This window comes from Protopterus annectens, chromosome 13.part0 (genome assembly GCF_019279795.1).
Source record: "Protopterus annectens isolate FY-2018-M chromosome 13.part0, PAN1.0, whole genome shotgun sequence".
NCBI lineage: Eukaryota > Metazoa > Chordata > Ceratodontiformes > Protopteridae > Protopterus > Protopterus annectens.
Window position 1 is genome coordinate 1143778951 of NC_056747.1, and position 17437 is coordinate 1143796387.

The 17437-nt window shown below is 42.0% G+C and overlaps 1 protein-coding gene across 6 annotated transcripts in view; it reads right to left on the reverse strand.

Moving 5' to 3' along the window:
• Positions 1-3768, reverse strand: part of FMNL1 (formin like 1) — a 1099995-nt gene extending 1096227 nt beyond the window's left edge. For 4 of the 6 annotated variants that reach the window (XM_044055136.1, XM_044055138.1, XM_044055134.1 and 1 more), the window contains exon 1: positions 2908-3767. In XM_044055136.1, coding sequence (XP_043911071.1) covers positions 2908-3060 — 153 coding nt within the window. In that variant the 5' untranslated portion in view covers positions 3061-3767. Of the gene's footprint in view, positions 1-2907 lie in introns of all 6 variants that reach the window. The other 2 variants (XM_044055139.1, XM_044055135.1) reach the window with 1 other exon arrangement.
• Between the last annotated feature and the right edge of the window lie 13669 nt (positions 3769-17437).

A 17437-nucleotide genomic window follows, 5' to 3' on the forward strand; every position in this document is an offset into this window, starting at 1 on the left:
TATGATTAAACATGACACTTAGGTGAGATGCCAGTTCATTTTGTAGTTCATGTAGTACACAGCCTGGGATGTCATCTGGTCCCATGGATGCTGTATTCTTAGCTTTGGAGAGTGCAGTTTCTACCTGTGTGGCCATGATTACCGGAATTTGGCAATCTTTTGGTATTGAGATGGGCCCTTTAGGGGGTGAAGTTGGCACTAAATCGATCTGCCAGGATATTGGCAATATCCTTGGGATCAGTATATTTAATGCCATTCTGTTGTAGCTCAGAGCAGATCTGAGCATTGCCATTTAGATTCTTGACATAACTATAGAATGCCTTGTGTTTGTCTTTGGAATCTTTGGCAGTTTTATTTTCATAACTAGCTTTTGAGGATTTTATGAGGGATCTCAGCTTCTTACTGAGGCTGGTGAGGGAGTTTTTTGCATCCTGGAATTTTCCTCTTTTCTGCAACAGTTTCTTCCTTCTGTTGTATAGTTTGTTTATAGCAGGAGACTACCAGAGTGGCTTCCTTTTTTTGGAAAAGAGCATGTTGGTTCTATTTGGGATGGCACAATTCATGCACAAGTGGATGTGATCGTACAGTGCCTTAGTGTAGGATTCTGCAGTCGAACTTCCAGATCCTGTCTGCATGGGTGTCGTGAAGTTTGTCACTTCTGACTTCAGTAGCATGAAGTTGGCTTTGGAGAAGTTTTTTAAGGAGGTTTCCTTACTGGGGGGTGGGGTGGGATGTGGATGTCAAGGGTGATTTGCTTATGGTCAGACCTGACCAATGAGGGGGTGACCACTGGTGTGGAGCATCTATCTCCCATGTTTGTAATGACCAGGTCTAGGATATTGGAACCCCTGGTGGGACAATGGATTCGTTGATCCAGGGTGTTGGAATTTATGAATTCCAAGAACCACTGGGAAAATGAGTTGGTACCTGAGTAGTTTTCCCAGTTAATGGCAGGGTAGTTGAAATCACCCAGTATTAGGGTGTTTGGTTGTATCTTAACATTTTCCAGTATGTTTAGAAAGGTGTAGTGAGAATCTTGGGGCATGGTGGGGGATCTGTAGCAAGCTACAATTTGGATTGCAGTCTTACCTAGTGTTAGTTGCACCTGGAGAATTTCAGGTGCATTGTGTTGGGCAACTAGCCTGGAGGTGTGAATATCCTTGGTGAATATGGACACTCCTCCACCTTTTTTAGGCAAGGTTGTTGGGCATTGTGTTGGGCAACTAGCCTGGAGGTGTGAATATCCTTGGTGAATATGGACACTCCTCCACCTTTAGTGTTTCGGTCTTGGTTTTGTGGCTGAAACGTGTGGTAAGAATTGTAGCCTGGTATTGCAGGGGTGCTCTCTGGAGCCTTGAACCAGGTCTCAGCTACTGCCCAGATATCGATGTTCTCCATTTTTAGGAGTGCCTCAAGAGAGTGCATTTTGAGGTTTAGACTTCTAGCATTGAGTAGCATTACCTTCAGATTTTGCATGCTTGTATTTGTTACGGTGGTGGTTTTATCCTTTGAACCTTGCCTAAAAAAGGCACTATAAGGGTGGCAAGAGCTTTAGCCAGTAACCTGAATCCCAGGGGTGACAGGTGCAGACAACACCCCTACTTTAATATTCTAACTCCGAGATCGCACTACAGTGGGGAAAGGGACCATTTCCTGATCCCCACTATAGTGCAATCCGCACCCAAAATGCCGAATCTGCACTGAGTAAATGCATAGTGACATTTGCTCATTGCACATTCAATGCATTTTTCTTTCAAGGTTTTGCAAACTTGAAAACGTACTTTCGACCTTCCTACTTTCATACATTTGCATTACGCACATGTAAAGGTAAACCGAAAAAGCACATGATGGGCATATGATACAAAGATGGTAGACACAGAAGTGCAGTGTATGTCGAGAAAGGCATCCTGGAAAAGAACATGACTGACATTTATGATAAGGAAGGGGATAAAAAAGAAAAACATAAATAGTGTTAATGATTATGTGATCAGTAAAGACATTATTTTAACTAACTAAAATAGTGTGACATAATGGTTTAGGGTAAAATAAAGATTCCTGGATAAGTATATATATATATTTTTTTTGTTAAACACTTATGTTTTATTACCTAGAGAATGTCTGGACTAGGCAGTGGACATTTTCATTGTAGGCCCAGTAAGAGTAGTGCCTTTCTGTACACTAAAATATAGCACACAAAAATATGAGCACTGATTGTGGAGTACTAGATAGCATAGCAGTGTACTTTATTACTGAGTAAATATAAAATGAAAGAATGTAGCATCACATTGTTTTGTGTCCTGTTATTTGATGTGAAAAAGTCTGTTTGTTACTGGGAAGCATGGAACATTTAAAGTTTGGAAATGCATAATAAAACACCTCCTAGTTTCTATATCATATAATTTCCTCTCCTCAGACCATAAGATTTCTGAAATGTATGCATAAGTAGATAATTTTTTTTTAATACACTTTTGCTGCTATTTAAGGGCCGATGTAACTTTTTATCTGTGACTTCACAAGTAGCTTGTACTATTTATTGTGGAACAGCAAACAGAAGGTTAAGAAGTCATGCACTGGCTAGGAGCCAGTCCAGATACAAACAAGATACAACCTTAAGTACACATTTTTGATTACTAAAACCAAGGAAGAACAGTAAAATATCAAATTAATTGATCAAATTCCATGAAAGTGTAAAGATTGTCTATGTCAGTATCACTGACTAATCACAAAACTGTTTGGATAAAGCCATGACCTGCCCATCTAAGGAATTTACTTCAGAAAGACAAGTGGAAGAACTTCATGTGCCAAGCATGCAATGATTCAGAGCTCTTTAAAAATCTAATGTCACTCTACCTGCCCGAGATTAGAACAAGGTTATTAACTGTCTGCTTGCTAGGTAGCTTTACTTACCAGTGCGTGGACAAATCTCTCCTCTAACTCCCCAGCATTTGGCATAGGAAGTTTTGGAGGTGGTGTCTGCTTCTGGGGCAGAGGGTTGGCAAGCGACTGAACCTTCACTTCTTTTCCAGGGGATACCTCCATGCTTCCAGCCGCATTCCCCATCCTCGACCCCGAGATCTTTTTCCAGCTGCCAAGATCCAGATTTGAAGAAAGAGCTTATCACAGATTTTAACTCCTTTGGGGGAAAAATATACAACAAAAGCAAATTCCTGAAAATGGAGTACACTAATGTTATTCGAAACTCCCAACTTCCAGTGTGTTATGACAGTCTAACAGAAATTTCCCTTGCTAACTGCATTGAAGAAGAGGTTACATGTGCAGAACTGTAAGAGTCATCCTCCCTAGCAGAAGGAGGGTGAGGCATCTTTAAATTCCTTCACTGTGGTGTCCATGGGCTTCTCCAGGCAGAGAACCCAGTTCCAAGGTTTTCTTAGCACCAGAACTTTCATCCAGGCTTGTGTCCCATTAGAAAGGCACCAGAACAAGTGTCAAGGCTGCATTAGTGCAAGATAAAGGAAGTCAGCCTTATGAGTTCAGAGTTACAAATAGCAGTACTGAGAACGGCACACATACACACACTTCCTGTATACTGCAGCTGATTTTTTGCAAAACCATAGAGAAGCACAGAAGCATTCATGTGCTGGCTCATTAGATGGCTGTCATTGCCTGAGTGGCAATGCTGTTTTTGCTGCATGCTCGGAACGATGGCAGGCAATGCATCAGGAAGACAGCAGGATCAGCACTTGGACAGGGATGTTTGCTGAGAGGCTGCTGTAGCAGCCTAGGTCTGGGAGACTGGGAAGAGAGCGAGAAGACAGAAGCCACAGCCACCTGCTGGAAATGGGAGTTCTGACAGCTGAAGCACTGGAGGGAAGATGGTGTTCCCTGGGTCCTAATGCCTCCATGTATCAGGACACCTGCTGCAGGGTTTCACAAAGGAACTGAAATATAGTTTGACTTTGTGGTTTAGCTTAAATACATATGTGAAATCATTCCTGTTTTTTAAAGGCCTCTGTCCATTACTAGAATGCCTCTGTTGCCAGCTAAAAGTCCTGACAACTGTTCTTGTCTTTTTTTGTGTAAGTACTAAACCGTGTTGCATTGTACTCAGTCAAGCAAACATCTGATGTGGAAATGCAGGTGATCTGACCCCCACCCCCACCAACACACACCCAATAAATAAACTCCCTGTCTCTGTACTTCCTGCTTAATTACACTTGGACAGCATATTCAGAAGGTAACAGCACTCACAAAAAAAAAAAAAAAAAACTTGACTGGCTAATTCTGACATTCAAAGACAGAGACCAACTGAAAAGTAACAGGAGACTGTAGAAAGTATTGCATATCTGTACATGAAGCGGCCTTACTGAGTGGTTGAATTAGGCCCCAGGTCACTTTCAGATTCCCGACTGAGGAACAATTACTCACATTACAAAACATCTTCCAAGCAGTTTACAGCCCTTATACTGAAGTATGTTCAACACTGACTGTTGTGGTGGTGGGAGGAGCTAACAAACACAAATGGGAAAATGTGCAACAGCTAAAACAGATGCAGTATCTTCACCTTACATATAAACTGTGCTTGTTTCAACTACAGAGAAAAATATATACCTAAATAATGCCTCTGTTTACCACTATCATTTTCAGCAGCAGATCAGTTAACGACGTCTACCTGACAGTCCTGCAAGCCCGTTATATTTTTTTGCAAAGCTCCCTGTACTTTTACGTCTAGCTGTTACAGTATATAAAGTGTAAGTGCTCTATTTCTGTAAAACAAAATGCTTAGTATTGTACCCTTCCTGATATGTGTTGCGTAGAGATGACTGTTTTTTTTACTTGTAATTGCACAGTAACTGGGCATTGTTCTACAGGAATACTAGCTAAAATGCATAGGTATACTCATAAGTTACAATGGCTAGTAAATACAGGATAAGCTGGTGATTGTGTGCCAGCTTTCACTTCCTTACAAGTACCTTTCATAGTACTTCCCTCTTTAAACTGAAAATACTAGCCATATATGCAAAGACTTCACTATCACAGGCTTAGCAGTAATTTAAAATAATAAAATGAGCTGGGGAACAGAAAATAAAGCATATCACATACTCACACAGCTATGTGCATGTGTGTGTTTGTGTGTGTGTCTCCTCTCTCTCTCTCAAAAAAAAATATATAAATACATACGCACACACAAACACACACACACACACACACACACACACACACACACACACACACACATATATATATATATATATATATATATATATATATATATATAAAAACCTCTCTCTCTCCCTCTATATATATATATATATATATATATATATATATATATATATGAGAAACATGTATCACTTTAGATCACACTGTATGACAAATTGCACATAAAACAAAAGTAACCTATTGTTAGCAAAATATAGTACTGAGAAGTTAAAAGAAACTAAAATATATGCTGTCATATAGAAAGTGATTTTGTGTGCTCTCTATACGCAGTATATGCAATATATGTTATGTGTGTTCATGCAGGCACACACGCACACGCACTTCCATCCTCACATGCATACTCATACAGAACACACACGCACGCACACACACACAAACACACGCATACACGCACACACACACACACACACACACACACACACACACACACACACACACACACACACACACACACACACACACACACAGCTTCATAGGTTCATAGGTGTGTACTAGGCTAATGAACAATAGGCCCTTTGTCTAGCCATGCATCCCAAATCTCAGTAAATTCTGGTACCCTTAATAAGTGTAAGCATGGGCTTAGGAGATCAAAAATTTAATTTCCTGAGAGATGAACCATTTAGAGGATGCCTGTATCCATTAGAGACATAGGTGACAAACCAGGGATGAATTTCCTGTTCCACATCCACTTTCCACGTTACACTTGAATTAAGTTAGGGAGGAACTCTGTTTCTCATGCCGGGGTAGCCTATTTCTGAAAAAGGGAAGTCTCTCCAGCAGGTCCTATTTATATCACAGGCAAGGTTTAAGTCTTTAGAATGGGTAATTCTGAGCTGTTTGTTTTGCAGATATGCAGGAGATGATGCATCAGGGTGTGGTCCAACAGTGCCTTGGATACTAGGCATAGATCTCCCCTCAACAGTCTGTAGCAGAAAGAATATAGGGATAGGGCTTTGAGGCATCTGCATAGGACATGTTACTCACACCCTGTATTCTTTTAGTGAAAAACTTCTATGGACATTCCAGTTGTTGGATGTGCCTGGTTAGGTTCATAGGTTGATACTAGGCTATCTGCCCTAGGGCATTTATAAGCCTAGCCAGAGTGTGTTTGGCTTTCGCCACCCTTTTAGATTTGTAGACTTTCCAGTTGCTGCAGTCACAGAATATAGCCCCTTTACGGTTAGTTTATTGTGCCTCTGTCTAGCAGGGACCCAGAAGAGATCCCGGGGGTATACTTATGATCTCCCATCCACTCGTCAAGATTTCTCTTGAAGAGGGTCAGTGAGGGGCTCTGCCTAACCTGGACTGGGATTTTGTTCCAGAGTGAAGGGAGTCTCTGGGATATGAATCTGTCCCTCCAGCATGTCCTATTTATTTCTCTGCTGAGGTTTAAGTCTCTGGAGCAAGTAGCTCTAAGGGATTTGGATTTCTTGAGGTGGAGCATGTCCATTAATTTTGGGTTGGACATGGCTTTATATGTCAGGCACAGATTGCCTCTGAGTAGGCGGTAAGCAACTGAGTAGAGCTGGAGTTTCTTTAGCCTAACTGCATAGGGCATCTGTTTGAGTCCCTTGATCCTCTTGGTGAAGTACTTTTGGGGTCTTTCCAGTTGCTGCAGGAGTCGGGTAAGGTACATCCCAAATCAGGCACTATATTCAATTATTGGCCTGATGAATGATGAATAGAGTGGCACAAAGACCTCTCTTGATCTAGATGTGAAACCTTTCATGATGAGGTGGGCTATATAGAAGGTCTTTCTAACCACTTTGGCAACGTGATTGTCAAAGGAGAGATTAATATCTACTTGGGTCCCCAAATCCCTAATTACTTCCTCCGTACTTAATGGATTACCTCCTATGTGGTTGTCTGTGGGCACTTTGTTTTTCCCAAAGGGGATGACTATGCATTTTTTAGCATTTGGCTTCAGGCCATGGCTTTGGCACCAGTTATCTGTCTCTGTGAGACCCTTTTGGAGGATGCTTGTGACAGCTGGAGAGTCTATTATGGCACCCAGTTTGCAGTCATCTGCGAACTTGGTCAGCCATAGTCCTCCCGTGTTTGCCTGTACCTCAGAGAAATAAATACCGAGCAAGAGAGGTCCCAGTACTGAACCTTGTGGGGTGCCACTTGTGACTGGTTTAGAGTCTGACAAGGCACCTGCAATTCTGACCATGTGGGTTCTATCCCTGAGCCAGTTTGCAACCCATCTTGTGACATAGGGGTTGATATTTAAGCTAATGAGCTCATTTATGATGCCTGAGTGGGGTATTGTGTCAAAGGCTTTTGCGAGGTCCAGCTAGTCCTGTGTGGGCTACCTTCCCTTCGTCTATGGCCCTGATAACTGTTTCAAAGAAGTCAACCAGGTTCAAGAGGCAAGATCTGCCTTTAACAAAGCCAAATTGCGTAGGCTCCAGTGTCTGAAGGTTTCCGATGTCATTGTTTATGAATAGCTTTGCAGACCAGGCTAGTCAGGCTTATAGGGCGATAGTTTCCGGGGTCTGTTGTGGCACCTCCCTTGTGGAGCAGGACCACCGTTGCTGTACACCATTCCTTGGGTACATATCCTGTGGTAAGGCTGAGCTTGAGCAGTGACTTAATGTGAGGGTTAAGTTAATCTTGTAGCTCGTGTAAAACGCAGCCCAGGACACCGTCCGGTCCCATTGATGCTGTGTTTTTTGCTTTGGAGAGGGCAGCTCTCACCTGTTCATCTGTGATGTCTGGAAGGCTACACTCTGTTGGGATAGAGATTTGCTCTTTTGGGGGGGATGGGGGGGGGGATTTGCACTGAACCTGTCTGTCAGGATGTTGGCAATGTCTGTGGGTTCAGTGTATTTTTTGTCATTTTGCACTAACTCGGAGCATATCTGGGAGTTGCTGCCCAGGTTCCTGACATAACTAAAGAAGGCCTTGTGATTGTCCTTAGTATCTTGTGCAATTTTTCTTTCGAAGCTGGCCTTAGATGATTTTATGAGGGATTGTAGCTTCTTGCTAGTACTGATCAGAGATGCCTTCCCTTTTTGGGATTTTGCTCCATCATGTAATAGCTTCCTCCTTTTGTTGTATAGCTTATTTATGGCCGGGGTCCACCAGACAGGTCTCCTGCCTTTCGAAGAGTGAGTCTTGGTTTTATTTGGGATAGCATGATCCATACATTCCTGTAGGTGTCCATCTAATGCGTTTGTGAAGGATTCTGCAGTTTGAGCCGTGTTTTCCACTGGCCCAGGGGCTTTGATGGATACCACCTCGGTTTTGAGAAGTGTAAAGTTTACTTTTGAGAAGTTCTTCTCCATGGTTACCTAGGCTGGGGGTGGGGACGGGATATGGATGTCCAGTGAGATTAATTTGTGGTCTGACCTTACCAGTGAGTGGTATACCTCTGGTGTGGAACATAGAGTCCCTATGTTTGTGATGATCAGGTCCAATATGTTTTCCCCTCTTGTGGGGTTGGTGACCAGTTGTTTCATAGCATTTGAGTTTATAAATTCTAGGAACCATTGGACGAGGGTGTGTGGGCTTGAATAGTTTACCCAGTCAATGTTTGGGTAGTTGAAGTCACCCAATATAATGGTGTTTGGAGAGACCTTCATGTTCTCCAGTGTTCTCAGGAAGGCTGAGTGGGGTTCCTGAGTTTGGGAGGGTGGTCTGTAGCATGCTGTAAACTGAAAGGCAGTTTTGCCCACTGTTAGTTGCACATGGATGGTTTCTGTTGCTTTGTGCAGTGCTACTAACCTGGAGGTGTGGGTATTTTTGATGTATATGGATACTCCCCCTCCTTTTGTGGTTCAGTCTGAGTTTTGTGGCCGAAAAGCATGGTATGAAGTATAACCTGGTAGTGCTGGGATGCCTTTGGGAGCCTTGAACCAGGTCTCTGTTACTGCACAGACATCGATATTCTCCATACTGAGGAGAGCCTCCAGTGCGTGCATCTTGAGGTTTAGACTTCTGGCGTAGAGCAGCATTACCCTTAGTTTCTTTTTCCTTGTATTGTCTATGGAGGTGGGTTTGTCTTTTGAGCCTTGCCTAAGAAAGGCACTATGGGGGTGGCAAGAGCCTTAGCCAGTATTCGAAAGCCCAGGGGTGACAGGTGCAAGCCATCCTTAGTGAAGCAATGTGGCTTGTCGAGCAGGTCATCCCAGGCTGACAGACACTGGATCCCCTTTGAATGACACCAATACTTTAGCCAATTGTTAAAACTTATCATTTTGTCTTTATACTGTGGCATCATTCTTGGTGAGGGTAACATGCTACACAAGGTCAGGGTCATACCAGCCTTGGCTACATGATCAGAGAGCTCCTCTATGTCTCTTTTTATGTTGTCCAGGGAGGTACGTCTCAGGTCATTCACACCAGCATGAACAATGACGGAGTCATATTTGTATTTGCTTTGGAGTGACCTGAGTGCGTGTGTTATGTGGCAGATCCTGGCACCCGACAGACAGCTTACAGTGACCTTCTCCTTGTTCAGCCTGGTGAGTGGGACGTCAGTGTGTCTGACTATAGAGTCACCTATTACAAGTGTATTAGGTGTGTTGTTTAGCCTTAAGGGCTGTGACTGTGTGGCACACTGACTTTGTGGACTATGTGATACGTGGGTATTGTTGTGGGGTAGCAGTTGTTTGTGTTTCTGCTTTGGAGGTCTCTGCTGCTTAGGCAGATTTTTATTTAGAGCCTCTGAGTATGTTTTTGTGTGTTAGTTGTTTGGTTTGTTGTTGCTATAGGTCTATGTGAGACTGGATTTGTGGTGTGTGTGGTTACCTTCTTCTCCTGATTGACTATGCCAGTCATGGGTCGAGAGAGCTCAGCCTCCAGTTTGGCAATATAGTTGCATCTCTCACATATATTTGAGTTTGTCGGGAGGAGGATAGGGTTGTCTGTGTACATAAGGCAGTTGTAACATTGCCTTAAGATTCCCATATTCACCAGCTGGACTGAAGAGTACACATGAAACTGACCTTTGGACATGTCAGGATATTTATGATTACTACTTTTGACTGATCTGGGAGGATCAGTTAAGTATTTAAAAGAGTATAAGAGAGGGTTTAGTGCTTTAAAATTTCTTCTAAGTGCAAATGAAAGGCTATAAAGTGAAAATAGGGTGCTTCCTTTGAGATACAGATCAGTTCCAAGGGAAAAAGTGAAGAGCAGACTCTGTGGAGCTGGTAATAGTTTAAACCTGTTTAGGCGGCGCTGCCCGATGCTGTGCTATGTGAAAAATCACGCAAAGCCGTGCTAAAGCCCAAAACGGCCAATAAACAACAAGATTCTGTGCTGAGATCACTCCTCCAGGGACAGATAGGCTGCTCAAAGCTCCCCACTCCCACTGGTGAACAAAGAAGCTTCCTTCTATCCAAGTAAGGATATGGGCAACACAGGAAGTATTCTAAAGTCCAGAATACAGCAATGCCTGTATTAGGGACTATTCTAGCTCAGGAAAGGCGGGAAAACAAGGATTTTTTTTTTTTTTTCTTTTTTTCTAAACAGGCAACAGAAAATGCACAGTAAATACTTTACACAGGCTAGTGCACTTGAGTGAGCAGCCTCAACAGTTAAATCAACAAAAAGACAAACTTTAAAGTGCAGGTATTAAATAAATGCAAAAAACAAAAAAACAAGCTTAATTCTAACAAAAGAGCAGTTAGGTGCATATTAAAGGGGTATTGTACTCAATGATTGGTCTAATGAATATTGAATACAGTGAAACAATGACTTCCCTGGACCTAGATGCCATACCTTTGTTTATACATTGCACATGATAGAATGATTTGCTCACTAATTATAAACATTTGGTTGTCAAAGGCTAGATTATTGTCTATGTGTTCCTAAGTCTCTGTTAGGGGTGTGTGTTGTCAATATGATAGTTACCCAGGTTAGATGACTTCCTGAAGGATACTATTATACACTTACTGGCATTTAGTTTTAGTCCATGGCTTGGACACAAGTTATTTGTCTGTGCTAGCCTTTCCTGGAGAACATTAGTGTCGGTTGGGGATTCTATGACTGCTCATAATTTGCAATCATCTGCAAACTTGGTCAGCCAGAGGCCCTTGAGATTTGGCTTAACTTTGGATAGGTAAATGCCAAAAAAGGAGCAGCTCCAGGGATAATCCGGGATTCTCTTCTTAACATAGTCTACCAAGATGAGTAGGCATGACCTGCCCTTGACAAAACCAAATGTGGTTGGGTCTGGAGGTTTCCTGTGCCATTACTGATTATTTCCATGATAATTCTTTCCATGGATTTGCATATGAGACTAGTGAGACTTATGGATCTGTAGTTGGCAAGGTCTGTAGATGGCCCACATTTGTGCAGAGGGATGGCTGTTGCTGTTCTCCATTTGTGAGGCATGAAGCCTATTTGGTGGCTATGGTTAAACAACAATTCTGGAGGCTCTGACATGTCAGGTTTCATGCTGTTTAGAAGGCATCCTGGGATATTATCTGGGCCCATAGATGCAGTGTTATTGGCCTTAGACAGAGCATTGAGGACCTGTTCCCTAGTAATAGTAGATCAGTTATATTTGATGATATTTCTTGAGGGGAGTCTGAAGGGCAGAAAGGGGTAAAGTTAGAGATGAATTTGTCTGCCAGTAGGCTTGCTATATCTTTTGGCTCAGTATAGGTGACTCCATTAACAAGGAGCTGCACACAATAGTGTATTGCATTGGAGGCTGTGGACATAGCTAAAGAATGTCTTGTGGTTGTCCTTGGCCTGGGATGCCAAATTAACCTCAAATTTGGCCTTTGTGGACTCCATTTGCCCTCTGACTTGTTTGTTTAGTTGGATAAGAGTAATTCTATCCTGCTGGGTGATGCACCTAATTTTTGCCATGATTTTCTTCCTTCTATTATACAGCCTATTGATGTAATTCCATCAGAGTTGGTTGTTTTTTGGGTTAGTTCTGTACTTACTCGTGGTGGGTACAGCTATCTCTATGCAGCTATTGATATGCTTGTACAGGGTTTCTATGAAGAACAGTTCCATGTAGGCAGCAGTATTCTCAAGTATTATGAGGGCTTGAAAATTTTCCAGGTTATCACTTAATAGTAGGAAGCTAGCCTTAAAGTAGTTCTTGAAGATTCCAGCATTAGGTGGCATTCTGGGTTTTATTTTTATTTAAAAGGAGATCATTTTTGGTCTATACTTACCAAGGAGGACATTTCACTAGGTATGCAGTGTTCTGTCATATTAGTGAGGACTAGATCCAGAATGTCTGTGTCCCTAGTTGGAGTACTGACAATCTGATTAAGACAGTTTGTGTTTACAAAATTCAGGAATCTCTGTGCATGGTGTCACACATGATTCTCAGTTAATAGTGAGGTAATTAAATTAGGCCATGAATATGGGGTTGGATGGTGAGTGTTTCAGTAAGCTTAAATATGGGTTATGGATTTCACAGGTTGAAGAACATAACTTGCAAGGACGTGGTATACACACAGACAGACAGACAAGTGTATATACAGACACACACACACACACACACACACACACACACACACACACACACACACACACACACACACACACACACACACACACACAAGCACCTGTGTGAGTATGTGACATGCTTTAGTTTCTGCTCCCCAGCCAGCTTAGTGTGTGTGTGTGTGTGTGTGTGTGTGTGTGTGTGTGTGTGTGTGTGTGTGTGCGTGTGTGTGTGCACGCGTATGTGCATACACATATACTATCTCCCTTCATGCACATCACTGTTACAAGCCCAACCCTTGTGTCCCATCTGCACTGGGTCTTCCAGCTACTCCATACTCTCACGCACTTTCTCTGGTAATTGCTGTGGCCAATCACAAACCAAAGGCAACTGGGCTCAGCATGTCTGAGCTTCTGTCCAGGGGGATTTTACTTGAGTCTACCCTGTTTCTCCTCCCTCCCATTTGTGGCTTTGTAGCATGGTCCGGGTTAGGTGTGCAATTTGGGCATGAGGCATATTACCCCACCTCCACAGCTGCTCAGCCTGTCCCACCACTATCCATTTTGACCACACTTTCTCTGGCAATATCCCCAGCCTCCACTAAGGATGGTTGTCAAGAGATGTCCACATGCCACCCATCCTTTCCTCCCTCTTTGACAGTTGCCTAAGACACTAATGGAACCTGGGTCACCTGGGACATAGGGCATTATACTTTCATGCCATCGAATGGCTACATATGCTATTGATATACTTATTCATTTGTAAGAATTACTTACTTTGTTGTCAACTGCATTTTGGTTTAAAATATTGAATTATCAGAAGTGAAGAACTGTGTTTTGCAGACATTAAATTCCTGCCTGACCCATATACTAACCATGAATTAACCATTTTACCTAAGCCACTCAAAATATACGGCAGCATAATATCCCATTTATTCCTCTTCTGGAGTGTGGCTCTATTATCAGTAAGACAAGCCTCATTTACATTTAATAATGAGTTCCAAAAGCTATATTGGCAGCATGAGTGGTGATGTTAGGGATCATTGAAAAGCTATTGCCCCCTAAGCTCACGGTTCCTTGCTTTTTACTGTGGTTATCAGCAAAAGTGTACATGCGATCAGAATAGTGTTTTGTCAAGTGAAATTCCTTAGTTTTAATTGTTATTCTATGTGCAAATCAAAGAATCACATGGCATGAGATTATGTACCACTCTTCTAATCATGTATAATGAATGAAGTCCTATATAATAACAAAACAGGATATTGTACTATAAAATTGATTATTAAAATGTACGGCTGCCATATGATACTTTTCCAGTTATGTGTAAGTTTAGATTGCACTGAAATGCAGATACACGTAGCAGGGTCCTTTATGATATTTTCCAGATGGTTTGCATTCTCTACAAAGTATAGTGAGTTGCAACATATTGCAGTGTAGCAATAGTTTACTATAGAGTGCCCCTTCCCCACATACAGTGCGATGCCCATATGCATTTATTTAGTTTTATTTTTTTCATTTACCTGGAAAGTCTGACTGAGTTACAAAATGGAATAAACAATAACTATCATAGCATCACATTATATAGATTACATTAAAATAATATTGCAGAATGTTGTAGAGCGGGGTAGAATTTCAATGTCCAGGGGCACCGTAAATAAGGTACGAGGTAGGTTTCGTGCTCACTGGATGAATTAGGATGTATTAGAAAACTGTATTGGGCCAGGGGTACATTACTGTCTGTGCTGTGAAGACTATAACAGATGACAAATAATAAGACAAATAAGGTAGGATACATGATGCTGCAATGGGCACTAGTAGCTAAAAGTATATGATACTGAACATAGCATCCTAAAACACTGGGTCATTGAAAACTGCTATGAAGAGGTACAGCAGCACGTCTCCACAGCAATTCAACTAACTTTCAAGCCAGTGTACCATAAAGCAAGTTACAGAATGCTAGCATTGGTTTCTGGATACTCATTTCAGCATATCTTGTGCAGTACTGTCTGCTTCATATCGCCATTGTTTACCCGTGCATGTCAGGTGGAGTGTGGGTATGTAAAATGTTATTAGTTAACATCCTTCTGTTGAATGGTCTGTTTTATATTGACACTGTATATTGTGTGTTAAAATCAACATGCATTATAGTACAGTGTAATGAAACCATGCAGTAGTGCAATGCCTCTTATAAGTGCCGAGAGTATTATACTGGGTCTATATCATATGTCCGAATGCCGAAACTTCGACCTGGGAAGTTTGAAGTCTAAAAGTAACAAAGCCGTGGAACATCGAATTCTTTCCTAGGGAAATGATTTGGTGGGCCGCTTCCACAGCTTTGTCATTTCCTCCACTGTGGCGTGATCTTAGAGTTGGTATATTTAAGTAGGGGGGGTGTTGGGGGCACAGCTCCCATGTTGGGGGGTATGGGGGCAAAGCCCCCCACATTAGAAACAGTATGTAGTGTTCATGTGTTTCCGCGTTTTGTACCGGAACAGCAATATTTTTTCCCTGGGAAAAAATCCCTGTTCTGAGTGTTCAGAGTTTTAAGTTTTTGAACTTTTGGGTTCGATATTTACATAGTCGAAGTTTTGACACTTTGACTATGTGATATAGACCCACTATACTTGGTACTGAAGTACCATATATATGTTTTCCTGTAGGGAGTGTACAGACTGCACATTTCCAGGAGGTGTAATACATACTATTAGAAACATGTATGAGTATGGTATTATAGTAACATTTCAATGTCCCTTGAAATGCAATGTGGGGAACATTAATGCAGTGACTATTGGACTGCCAGCTATGAAACTGCAAATCACATGCTCTCAGGATGTGCAATATTTACTTACAGAAAAATCATCACTGCTGAAGAACATTGCCCACCCCCTCCAGCAAGTAATACTAGGGATGTAGCAGTACGGCAATTCGTGGGGTTACCTAATTAAGTTCTGTGTAATTTTTCTTCTGCAAAATTACCATGATGCATTATGGATTCATCTTTCCATTTCAATACTTGTTTCATATAAATTCCCAGGATTTTGAGGAGCCAGGACATGCCCCATACAGCAATAAGCATAAGACAGTAACCAGTCTTAGGATGATGCCAGTACATTGCAGAATGCATACACTTATACGTAAACACACACACACACACACACACACACACACACACACACACACACACACACACACACACACACACACACTAGCAATTAAGCATCCTAGGTGCACCTATTTATGTCATGTCATGAAAAAATAAATTCTTTAAAAAGTGTATATCCCTAACATTGTTTCCAAGACAACACATGGTGGAGCATTAAAGTAGCATGAAGATTTATTTATTTGTCATAGGTGAATAGTAGGCTGCCCCAGAATGATAATTTTAAGCCTAGCCAATAACCTTTGGTCAGGATCAAATCCTGTACTTTGCATGTGTGAGATGGAGACCTTAACTGTTATGCCAAACTCACCCCAAGATAAAGCTGTGCAAAGCCAAGTGCCATTTTCAAGAGAGATCTGGGAAGCAAGTATTATGTTTCCAGTCATCAGCATCATCAACAACCCCCTTTTTGACATTTTCTACATGGGATTAGGGTGTTGAATTAACTGTTGCCATCTTTCTCGATTCAATACCACACTCCTGCCGTCTTCAACACTCATGCCTGACTGTCGCAGGTCTTCTGTCACACAATCCATCCACCTCATTGCTGGATGCCCTCGTTTCCTCTTACCTTCTTCCTGTCTGTCCCAAATCTTCTTCACCAGATTGTCTTCTGCTTTTCTGCACATGTGCTCAAACCACTGTAATCTATCTTTGATCTTTTCTGCAATTGGAGCTACTTTGGCTTCTGCTCTTATGTTCTCATTTCTTCGTCTGACCCACAGTGTAAAGCCTACCACCCTTCTCAGGCACTTCATTTCCATCACCTCTAGCTTTCTCATCTGCTCTGCCTTTACTGCCCAGGTTTCTGCCCCATACTTTAACACTGGCTGCACCATAGTTTTGTAAACCTTACTTTTCAGCTTCTTTGGCATTCTTCTGTTGCACACTACACCTGACACTCTGTGCCATTTGGCTGTAGTCCCTCCTGATTATAGCTTTGACCTCCTCATTCAGACTTCTCTTCACCTCAGCCACCCCTCCCAGATACTTGAAGCTATTATCCTGTTCCACTATCTTCCCTTCTATCTCAATTCTCAGCTCTTTCTGATTTCCTCAATTTGCTGCCATTACAACTGTTTTATCTATAATCAGTTTCATCCCATGTGCCTTCAGTTTTGCATTCCATTCATCTATGCTTTGCTGAAGCTCTTATTGAAAGTCTGCCAGTAATGACAAATCATCTGAATACAGCAACTTTGTTGATGTGTCCCCTCCAAATTGTTTGCTAACGTAGTCCATCACCAGTATTAACAGCAGTGGGCTCAGAGCTGAACCCTGGTGTACATCCACTTCCACTGGGAACCCCTCTTTGACACTAAACACTGTTTGTACTTGAGTCATTGAATCCTTGTACATAGCTTGTACTAATTCTACCAATGCTTCTGGGAATTTGAACCACTGCAGTCATGCCAAAATCAGCTTTCTTGAGAACTTGTCATATGTTTTTTCAAGTCTAGGAATGCCCAGTTGGTCTCTTTCCCCATCTCTAACTTCTTTGCAGCTATTTGTCTCACTGCAATCATCAGATCAGTTGTGCTGCATTCTGATCTGAATTCAAACTGCTCATCTCCCATCTTAGCTTCTACTGCTCTGCATATCCATTTATCAATTACCTTCTACAGAACTTTCATGCAATGTGACAGGAGTCTGATACCTCTGTACTGTTGTGGA